Source organism: Triticum urartu, unplaced genomic scaffold, assembly GCF_003073215.2.
Source record: "Triticum urartu cultivar G1812 unplaced genomic scaffold, Tu2.1 TuUngrouped_contig_4264, whole genome shotgun sequence".
Classification (NCBI taxonomy): Eukaryota; Viridiplantae; Streptophyta; class Magnoliopsida; order Poales; family Poaceae; genus Triticum; species Triticum urartu.
The window spans coordinates 1-11,902 of record NW_024114838.1 but is presented as its reverse complement, the minus strand read 5'-3'; the positions used below and the strand labels follow the sequence as shown (position 1 = coordinate 11,902).

The 11,902-nt window shown below is 43.6% G+C and overlaps 1 protein-coding gene across 1 annotated transcript; it reads right to left on the bottom strand.

Moving 5' to 3' along the window:
- Positions 1–300: 300 nt before the first annotated feature.
- On the bottom strand, positions 301–1,619 carry LOC125527580. The gene is made up of 2 exons (XM_048692097.1): positions 1,326–1,619; positions 301–1,214 (listed from the first exon to the last, which is right to left on the bottom strand). Exons 1-2 carry the CDS (start codon positions 1,612–1,614, stop codon positions 457–459), a joined length of 1,047 nt encoding a protein of 348 aa, XP_048548054.1. The 5' UTR covers positions 1,615–1,619; the 3' UTR covers positions 301–456.
- Between the last annotated feature and the right edge of the window lie 10,283 nt (positions 1,620–11,902).

The following is an 11,902-nucleotide window of genomic DNA, read 5'->3' as shown; positions in this document are numbered from 1 at the left end:
TCTGCTTTTGAAATTCTCTAAACAGGCAGTCCATAACTAACCACCTGTCTTTTTATTTTTTATTGCTACTGAGGCTTCTTTGTAAAACTTGTACACGTCAATAAATTACAGCTGTGTGCATCATGATAATGGAGAGGCCGGGCCTATCCACTTTTTGGAGAAAAAAATCACCACCTGTAGGAAGTAGCAATTATCTACATGGCAGAAACATATACGTGCAGAACTATCATTAACTCCCAAGTCTGTTAAAAGCATAGCCACACAGATAAAACATCAAGTTTCCACAACGATTAAGCATTCGATTACATGAACCCATTATTGTCACCAAGTGACTTAAAAGTGCACACCATCATATACTAATTAAGTCCACACAATAACATATTAGTAAGATAAAGATAAGCAGAACCCAGGCATGTTGGTTGACCACAAAAGACTAAAACAATCCTTCTGGGTTGATCATATAGCTTCAGAAGGAAAAAACCAGGTCAGGCCCCACTGACCAGCTTGGCGTTGCGGTACTGCAGGATTCCTTGAATGCAATGGCATTATCATCCCACTTCTCACGTTGTATATGCCAGCGTCGCGAAGAGGTTCTGCAGAAGACTCTGGACAAGGATAATCGCAGATGAAGTAGATGCAGTCCTCCTGGGATCCACTGCATTCTCCAGCAGGCAGGGACTTCGAGCTTTGCTTACCAAGAAAGAGGGCATGGCCACCCAAATCACTCACCGTTCTCCACTGACCCGGGTTAGTGCGCAAGTCTGCCTCAAGGACATTAAATCCAACAGTGTGAGAATTCCTAAAACCCTGTGAGTGTGTAAATCTTTGCACCATCAGCAGCCTACCACCACATTCCACTAAATACTGGCTGAGTCCATAAAGCACCTTCTTAGACAGGTATTGAGGCGTTCCACAATCACCACCAGAGTCAATTACGCATTTCATCTTTGGATAAGTACCAAGGTTCTCACCAAAATCAACGACGAAAAGCTTGAAAAATCCAGATACCACGTACAGCCTTCCATCCAAGAATGCAAGGTCCACTAATGTTGGTGGCTCCCCCAGTGCAGTACGTATACCTCTGAATGAGTAAGTGGTGGCAGGTGGTTGAACGACACAAAGATCAACAGAATAACAATTGCCGATGATCAACGCAGCAGCAAGGGACTTGGGTGATGATTCCAGCGGCGAGGGCGCCAGTAACTTATAGGAAACTGCATCATCAGTATATTCAGCATGGTTATCTATCTCGCGCTGCCAAACACTGGCAAGATTAGGAAGCTCCAGTGTGCTCTTGGAAAAAGGGTTCAGCAATGAACACGCACCATCACAGCTCATGAGGAATAGCCTGTTATCAATGGAGCCGTGCCAACGAGCACCATCTGGTAGAGGCATGCGGTGAACCTCACTGCCAGGGATGCCGAGGAAGGTTCCATCGGTGAGGGTGAGCCAAGGGAATGGGAGGGGGAGATTCTGCAACATACTATTAGAGCGCCATGGTTGACAGACTGCTCTCAGACGAACACGGTCAGCTAGGGAATCGAGGCGCTTTAGGACAAGGCCCAGGAGTTCGGTAGGAAGATCTGACCAAGGTCCAAACTGTGCAGCCTTCATGATGCAAGTCTGCAATACAGGACATAAGATTAATAGATAGTACAATAAGAAAATTGTAATGCATATGCTAGCTGAACTACTCTAATACCTAAGGCCGTCACAAAGAAATAGAGATGACGAGGAAAATAGCAAAAACAATCTATAGAGCAGAAACAAACTACTCCATCCGAACATATGCTTCTTTAACTTCAAATCAATTATATACATATGCTTCTTGAACTTGGTAACAGATGCAAAAGCATGCAGCAAAGCACCATCTATTTATGTTATTTTGATGGAAAAAAACACCATTTATTTGTTATGGTAAATAAAGCAGCATGATGATCATGTCCCCTAATACCATCAACAGCAGCATGATTCATGATCATGAGTATGGTGAACTAACAAGGAATTATGTTCTTAATTTCTCATGTGGAATTGACTAACTTCAGTGAGCTACTCACAGTAGTCCTCTTTCTTTTAGATGAGAAATCCAGAGAGTGTTCTTTTAAATAAGAAGGTATATGTTGAACAAATAAAGTTTTATTCATGTATATGGTCAAGCGAGTGGAAATCGGAGCTAAGTATGCATATATTACTGAAGATTTTTATTTTTCACAACACCAGTGGGCAGCTCGGCCAACTCGGATCAGCAAGAAATAAAAATAAGTTAAGTAGAGCTTCAATCAGGATAATAGAGGTGCCAATTGTTTCTCAAGAACATGCTGAGGTGGATTCAAAAAATAAAAAACATGCTGAGATGAACATCGGAGGCAAGTATTGCAAAACATTTTTAATTTTTAGATCGGGTCGAAAAACTCCATTAGCAAGATTAGATCAAGTGAAGAAACAATTTCAGATGGACCATCTTTGTCAAAAAGAAAAAACTGGTTAGGAGAAGTTGCAATCTGGAACAATGACAAAACGTTAACAACCCACCTACCCCCAATCATGCCCCCGTTAACAGATGCAAAAGCATGCAGCAAAGAAGTGCGCATCGGATCCAAGTATCTATACATGTTTGCAGTTTTTAGACCAGAGTCGGACAATACAGATCTACCAAAAGCCCTAACTCGAGATAGTGAGATGTACCTTTGAGAACCTGAGGGCCCGGGTGGGAGAGAGACGTGGGGGAGGGGAAGCCTCCAGCAGAGGCTTGTGTATCACCTTGGATTGGACCCTGGCCGTGCGTGGGAAGGGGAGAAGCCATGGAGAGTCCTCTGTGAGCAGGGGTTTTGTTTTGGGAACGAAAGGACGGGCCCCTATGTATTCACTGTCAACAGCTGGAGCGACTTTATTAAGCCGTTACTCGTATTGTGCCACGTTTGAGGGACCAATTTAAAGACTTCTAAATAAAATAAAATAATTAACACTTTATTATTTACATGTTACCAAATTCTTGCGAGACCAAAAATGAAGTAATACTATTATTTTACCGCCAATGTGACTTGACGAACGTTCCAAATATGGGGACAAATCCAAACTCCTCGGATGCCGTCCAATCACCATCTCACGATTGCAATCTGAGGGAGCAATGAGTGATCATGGGACCGTTAGCGCTTTAATAGGATCACGATTTAAGGAAATAGTGTGGGCTTAATGCACCATTTATATGTCTCATTTTAACACACCTTTATTTAGGTATTATCATTTTATTGCATGATTAAATGGCGCGAACTAAAATGACGGTAAGAATATTATATTACTGCAAATATTAACTGGCCAACGTTTCAAATATTGGGATAGATCTGGACGCATCGAATGTTCATATCGCGATTGCAATCTCTACTCCTAAAGAGGGAGTTGATACGGTCGCTTCACCTCCCACCAACCTCTCGGAAAACCCGATATGACGCGTGAGAGCCATCCAGGTGACCTTTCACTGAAGCTCCTGCCAAGTTGGCCCATCCCATTTGACGCATGTGCAGGTTTTTATTTCTCGGTTTTCTATGTTTCTTTTTTTTTGTTTCTTCTTTTTCGTTTCACTTTTTCTATGATTAAACTATTATTTTATACTCGGTATACTATCCAAACTTTCCTAAAAAATCAACCAAATTGGCACTTTCCAAAACAACGTCATGCATTAATCTATACTCCTAAAGTGGGAGTTGGTAGTGTCGCCTCACCTCCCACCAACCCCTCGGCAAACCCGATATGATGCTCGCGGGTGTTATACAGGCGACCTTTCGCTGTAGCTTCAGCCAAGTTGGCCCGGCCTATTTTTCTCTACTCCTAAAGAGAGAGTTCGTAGAGTCTCCTCACCTTTCACCAACCCCTCGGCAAACCCGATATGACGCCTGCGAGCGTCATACAGTTGACCTTTCGTTGAAACTCCAGCCAAGTTAGCCCAACACATTTCACGCCTATTTTTACATTTCCTTTCTTTCTATGTTTCATTTTTGGCTTCCTATCTTTCTGTTTTAGTTTTTCCATGGCCAACCTATTATTTTCAGCTCAGCATAATATCAGAATCGGCACTTTCCCCAAAAAAATCATATCAAATCAACACTTCCCCAAAACAACGCCATACTCAATCAAATCAAATCTTACCAAAGCATCAACTATAATCAAAGTTGGGTCGGCCCATCTCTACTCCTGAAGGAGAGTTGGTAGCGTCGCCCCATCTCCCACCAACCTCTCGGCAAATCTGATATGACGCTTGCGAGCGTCATATAGTTGACCTTCCGCCGAGACTTCAACAAAGTTGGCCGGGGCCCATTTGGCGTGTGCGCGCATTTTATTATGTTTTATTTTTGCTTTCCTTTTTTCGGTTTCATTTTTTCTATGATCAGCCAATTATTTTTTTTCCCTATGTTTTGTTATTTTTGTTTTTTTCTTTCATTTTTCTATGACCAAGCTATTAATTTTTGCTTGGAATACTATCGTAATCGACACTTTCCCCAAACAAAATTCAACCAAATCGGCACTTTCCCAAAACAACGCCATGCATTAACTCAATCAAATCGGCACTTTCCCAAAACAACGCCATGCATTAACTCAATAAAATCAAGCCTTAACAAAATCTCAACGAAATCCAAACTTTCCTGGCCCTCCACTCCTCATACCCAAATCAAATCAAATCTTACCAAAACATCAACTATTAATAAAAAAATTCCTTGCTTTCTTCTATCCATACTCAAATCAAATTAAATCTCAACAAAATATAAAATATGGTGGATGCCTCTATTAATAAATCTTTGTTGTCCTTACTATTAAACGATAGTCAATATGTCGTGTTCGTTTCCGCTTCGCTTCGTAACACCACCTAAGGGTTTAAAAACACCCTCTCGTTTAATCCCACCCGTATGCAAATAAAAAGATTTAAAACCCCAATATTGGGAACCCACACACGCATATTGACTCCACCCTCAATTCCTTCACCAGCCTCTCTCCAACCAACACCGTCGTAAATTTAAAAATACTTATCTTGTCATCTGCATGATGTATGTATACTACTCTATATGAATTGCTTCAGAACTTGGTTTTTTAATATGCTAGAGATATGCATGTAATATTTGTAGGTTTTTAACATAATTTGTTTCCTGAGGCGTATTTGTCAAGTAGTGTTGCCCCACATGTTCCCCCACTTTGATTTATGAGGGATGACAGCTTCAATCATAGTTAGGGGAAATGGAAATTTAGTTTCATATGTTCTCAGCAGGGCAAAGGGGTAATAATATACAAATGATGGATGGGCAATTGCATGCTAAATTACTACAATTTGTACTGTAATCTGAATATCTTGGACCTGCATGACGTTTTCCGTCTCAATGTATCCCGTTGCTTCAGCATATTTCCCGACAGATTCTTGAAATCTAGAGAAGAGGAGGAAGAGCAGCAATTGTTTGAGGAAGAGTAGCAGGTGGAGCACTTGGGGAAGGAAACATATCAACACAAAACTAAAATGGCCACGTGGTTCATGGTGTTGTCGAAGGGAAGAGTGTTCCAAGAAATAAGATGGAAAAAAACTAAAGCGTCCAAGTGGTCCATGATGTTGGAGAATAGGAAAAACAGGAAGAGTATTCTAGAAAATAAGTAGGAACAGAACTAAAGCTGGCGAGGAATGAGGAAGATGTGTTGCTGATGAACACATTGATGTTGTTGTGGTGTTGGTTGGTCCCAACAATATGGGTTGGCGAAGAGCCTAGGAATAGGTAATCTGTAGGGGAGGATGAGGAAGAGAAGAATGACAAGTGTCCCTTCTAGTGGCGAATGGTGTGTGGGTTGCAGATGGAGCTTATTAGTGACTAGGGATATATTCAGGTTGCCACTGGCCTCTCATGTCAGTGTGTATAAGCATTTTTCATTAATATGTGGCAACTCACGGACATTTAGCTCGTATATGAGAAAACAATGAATGTTTAGGGGGACCGTTGACGTTTTAATTGAATCACAATTTACGGAAATATTATGGGCATAATGCACCATTTGTATATCTCATTTTAACACTTCCTTATTTACATATTACCATTTTATTGCAAGATCAAAATGGAGGTAATACTATTATATTTTATTTTTATGAAAGCAACATAGCTTTATTATTTAAGGGTGTTTGGGCAGATCGCCCAAGACACATTCGCCCACATGAGCAGGTACATCTGACTCCCACCCCATATAGTGGTCAGGTACACACATACGGCCAAAACTGGCCAGCTCGTGAGCAATAGAGTTTGCACTACGCCTAGCTACATACAGAGATAAAGAATTTAGAGAACCAAAGCTTCAGTTGGTATTCCATGTCCTCAATAACAGCCGTATACACCGAGGAATCCACTTTGCGCAAGTCCAGAGCCTCAGCCAGAAGTTGTGAATCTATTTCAAACTCCACCTGAACCAGGCCTAGTTCTGCAGTGGTACTGATTGCCTGGGACATAGCTACAGCTTCAGTAGCAAATGCATCATTGATATTCTCAATTCTCCCTGCCCGAGCACATAGGAGACTGCCTTCCATTGATCTGAATGCAACACCCCAACCAGCGTGGTGCTGCCCACGCATGAAAGAGCCGTCGACATTTATTTTATATTCAGACTCCGCTGGGGCCGCCATCTGTCTAGAGGTAGTTTGTATGCTGTTTTACCAAATATCTGCATGTACTCAAGAACATTGCTCGTCGTCCGCCGAGCCACTTCAGCCGTAAGAGGCATCTCCCCTTCCCTCCGTTTGTTTCTATTGGACCACCACAACCACCAAAAGGTGAGCACATGAAGCCGCTTCTTTATGTCTAGCCCCCAGAGAAAATAAAGCATCACATGCACGGACGTAATTCTTTCTAATTCAATGTGTTCCTTCTTCATGGCTAGATCCCTCCACACCTCCTTTGCCGATTTACACTTGATAAACAGGTGTGCCCCGTCCTCATCAGCCTTGCCACAGAACAAGCACTTTGTCTCAGCGATAGGGATTCCTTTACGTGCTACATTTGTGCGGAGTGCGAGGGATTCATGCTTGAGCCTCCAAGTAAACATTTGGACTTTTTTGGACATGGCTGTTGGTGCAAAAATGGAACTGCGGGTCACCAGTGATCACCGGAGACAAGGAAGAAGGAGGAATAGGTGGACACAGAGAATTTGCGGGCGCACAAACACCCTGCCGCAACAACGGCGTTTTCAATTTTCTGCACGAGCCCCCCCCGCCGCACACACCAATGACCGGCCGCGACCGGGTCCAGCGTCCGGCGCGGTCACCCTCCCGCACTGATCGCTAACCAACGCACGCACTCACGCACACACACCTACGGGCACGCCTGTACGCACCCGAGCCTGCCACGGCCGGACCCGACGCGCACACACACGCAGGCCATACATGAGTCGGGTCATGCCCAGACACAGACCAGATCATGCCCAGACTATGACTCATGCCAGACATGCATCGGACTATGCCCAGACCACATGCCCGCCGTGGCTTATTCCTAACACACTCCCCCTAAGCCACGATACAGCAGCGCCGGCCCCTCGACGTCGTCCACGAGGAGAACTTGCTCCGCCGCCGCCGGCTTCTTCGGCTTAGTGCATTCGCGTCGGAAGTGCCCGCGCTGGCCGCAATTGTAGCAGCGACCATGCCGTCCTCCTCTGCTGCCCGATGCCGTGCTGCACGTGCCGTCGTCGTCGCGCTCGATGCCGCCTCCTCCGCCGCCCCAGCCGCTCGTCGAAGGCCTTCAGGGGACCGAGCGCGTCCTCGAACGGCATGGTGGAGACATCACAAAACTGCTCGATTCCGGCCACCACCGCGTACAAGCGATCCGGCACAGAATCGAGGAGCTTCTTCACCATCGCGCCGTCGTCCAGCGTCGACCCAAGTCCCGTGTAGCACGCCGCCATGCTGCCGAGCTTGCCGGCGAACCCATCCAGCGTGTCGCCCTCCGCCATGCGCAGCATCTCAAACTCCCCTCGGAGAGTGCACAGCCGCGCCGCCCGGACTCGGTCCGCCCCGACGAACCTCGCCTTGAGGCTCGCCCAGACCTCCGCCGCCGTCTTCTCACTACTAGGAAAAGGCCTACTAGTGGCGCACCAGTTTTGCCTACTAATGGCGCACTACTGGTGCGCCACTAGTACCACGCCACTAGTATTTTTTACTAATGGCGCACCACTGTGCGCCATTAATATCTAGTATACTAATGGCACACCACGCCGTGCGCCATTAGTATAGGCCACCATGCGCCATTAGGATCTATTAGTATGAATATTAGGTTTTTTTACTTTTCTGAATTTAGCATATGTTACAAAATATATTATTGGACAGAATATAGACAGCACCCCACAGCAAGAGCAGATTCATCGAATACAATAGAAGATTAGTCTCCGAATTCAAAAGACCGAACAAAGATAGAACATTACAAGTCTCGAGACCGCGAGTAGCGAGTTTGTCGGAAGTAATACTAAGATAGAACATTACAAGTCTCGAACCAACCCTACTTAATTGTTCTTAGCACATGATCATCAGTATTAGGCAGGACCTAAATACCATATTTAAGGTAAAATAGCATAAAACAATATGGACCCTGACTCTCCATTATGGAGAATGGAGATCATCCTGTCTCCAATTCTTACGCTTCGCTTGCTTTTGCTTCCAAGAACCTCCTTGCGACTGTCCATACATTTTTTCCATCCTTTGATTTTCATGTCTCCACTTGTTTTAGAAGTCTGGTATGGACAGTTGAGATTCGTAGGATGACCTGGCTGTATGTTCAAAACATGAAGGCTACCTTTCTGATAAATCAAATGAGGCACACAATTATCTGGGATTATCTATTGAAAACATAGTAATAACTTCATAGTTAGCAATGATGTACTAGTTTTAGAAGTATGCAAAAGATGCACGGATGTCGTAATAGTAAAAATCTTACCAGGGTATCTCCATAGTAGTTACCGTAGTTGAACACATGCACTAGTGGCACGTATTTACCATAATGTTGAGGAGTTTGATTGTGGATATTGTAATTCTCAATGTCAGTACAAATCCGACGAGATGATTTTTCTCCTTGTAAGTTGTTAATTCGGAGCCATCGGTGCAGTGGGTTTTGTCTACCATCTCCCGCACATTCTTTGAATAATAAAAATAAGCTGTCAATGGAAATAAGCTGTCAACTATTTTGAAATAAACAATATAAAAATAAGCTAATAACTATGTTTGAGAAACTCACATAGCGACAGAACTGGAGGCGTATCAACAAGGACCCAAATGTCCATATTGTCTTTGTGTCAGGATTACCAAGATCCATGGTGTTAAGCATGCCCTCATCAAAACCATACATCTTGCAAAATGCTTCCCAATTTTTGCAACCAAAATGGGTTACACTCTCAGAATTATACAGATTTACTTCAAAGTCCACATCGTGATGAGTCCTTAGGTGAATTTTCTTTGTTTCAGAAATTTTATGGTCTTCAAAATCCATCCTCTCCAAGACATAGCGTCTTGCATGGCATGGGATAAGCTATACTCGAATTGTAAAAGATGAAAATTACACGTTGAAATAGTTGAAATCATGCTTAATTATGAAAATAACACTTGTCGTCGTTGTGTACCGTTTCAACTTCGAAGGTCTCCTCGAGCTTAATGCTAAAGCGCCGATCATCGTCCAGGTGAGGCATGTCGCACAAACCTCTATCGTCGTGGCACCAGTCACACTCCCCCGGGAGACTTTCGCCGTCCGATGACGATGACGACATATCCTACGTTCATAATTCAAAACTACATCATTTAGGGTTTGTCGACACCGAGGCATCCTAAAAGCTAAGCTTTTATCATTTAGGGTTTGTCGACGCCGAGGCACCCTAAAAGCCTAAGCTTTCATCATTTAGGTTCTTATCGACACCGAGGCACCCTAAAACCTATGGTTTAATGCAGCAAGAATAAAGGGGCAGTTGATCCTACTTAATTAAGTACTAAGATACCCCGGACCATGCATTAGTCGCAAGTACCCCATATGTCCTATTTTTAGCAAAGTCATGCTAAAATTCATGGAAATTTTCAGCATGACCTTTGCTGAAAATAGGACATATGGAGTACCAGAATTTGCCGGAACGGAAGTTAATCGACATTCCGGCAAACTCAAGGGCCTCTCAGGGTACCTGCAAAATCATCACGACACAATGGTCAGGGACAAAACCCAGCAAACTAGCAAGATGATCATCATCTTTGCAAGACAGTAGCTCAAGTTTTTGACAGTTGTCTCTGAAGAAAACAACATTGCAACATTCAAGTTCAGACATACACACTGAACATTTGACCAGTTACCTCTGAAGAAAAATATACTTTGACTATTGGATACAAAGAAAACAGCTACTGTAAACATTAAGTCATGGTAGTGTGCGCTGAAACAATTACAGTATAGGAACAACAACACAACAGTAGCTCAGTTACTAGAGGACTGTAAAAAACTAACACAAAAAACACAGAACAGTCATTTCCTTGTGTGTGCTATACATATAGATGAAAATGGATTTGTTGCTACAGTAATTACAGTTCTAAGGAAAGGGAGTCACAGTTTAACATCATCAAGTAGTGTTACATAATATAGGTGATCATCATCAAGTAGTTGCTAGCAGCAAAGTTACTAACGTGTTTACAGAAATTGTTTTCTGTAAAAGATGATCATCATCTTTGCAAGTCTTTCTCAATGTGATCACAAGTAATTTAGAGGCATCACAATAAAGCAACACCCTGCACTAGCCTAAAAACAAGTGAAATTTTTGTATCCTTCATACACACTGGAGTACAATGCTTTATAATGTTCCATCATCATTACAGAGATCCAAGAAACACATGGTCTGGAGGATATTCTTTATGACTGATTCTTTTAGAAATGCCAGGGAACACAGAAATCCAAGAAACGATGTTTTCACTTGATTTATTAAAATGGGTCATCACAAGCTCAACGTTGGAAAAAATGAGTGTTGTGAGGAATCAGTGCACAGCGGCACACCAGCTGCCTGCCCAATTTCTTCTTCTTCTGTAAAGAAAATAATCGGCTTGTTGGACCGGATCTACTCGTAATTAATTATATAGAGTGGTCGTTTTCTCCTTATTAGAAATTAAGATGATGTGCACACATATCTGTGATACTACCATGTACTAGAACCAAGAACAAGTTGCGCGAATAATCCTTGCATGACTGTGCCTAATTGCTATATGATTACTTGATTAGGGGGACGAAAACGATAGGGGGGAGCCTTCCAAATGTACAGTGCAGACAAGCTGAATGTGTCAAGTGGATGGCCCCAAATACAGTACAAACAAGCTGAATATGTGAGCACAGAGCTATATGTGTTGTTTTGCTCTTGTACTTCTGATAATCGTAGTTTCTACCTCCTAGTTTTTCTTTAGCCATAGTTAAACTTGTAAGAAGTGTACACAACTGTAAACTATCATTGGGGCCGGCCGATTCTATGCATTTATTTCGTTTTGCTTTTCGAATGATGACACTTAGGTCCAACAGAGCGCGCCCAACATTCCAATTGCCTCAGTTAAATCCCAAATTGCTAGCTTCCCATGTTGTACAACTACCCAGTTGATCATGAACAGGTCAATGCTCTACCGATCACATGGACCAGCAATCAAGGCGCTACGAAGACTTCGAAATACAATAAGAAAACTAGGGAGCAAGAAGCTTGCCGCCATGGCCCTAGCGTTTGCAGGGGAGGGGGTGGAGGAGAAGGGAGGAATCACCTAGGGTAGGGGATGTAGGAATGGAGGAAGACGTCGGGGGCGGCGAGGGAGGACGTCAAGGGCGCGGGCGCGGGTGGAGGGGGGACGGCGAGGGAGGCGGGGCTCGGCGCCGCGGCGACGGGGCGTACGGCGCGGGCGCAGAGG

What these genes read in the sequence shown, in the direction of transcription:
- LOC125527580 (XM_048692097.1), bottom strand. Translation starts at nt 1,614, where the DNA reads ATGAAGGCTGCACAGTTTGGACCTTGGTCAGATCTTCCTACCGAACTC. An exon ending in ATTCCTCATGAGCTGTGATG is followed by an intron (nt 1,215 to 1,325) that starts GTGCGTGTTCAT and finishes CTGATGATGCAG; the next exon opens with TTTCCTATAAGTTACTGGCG.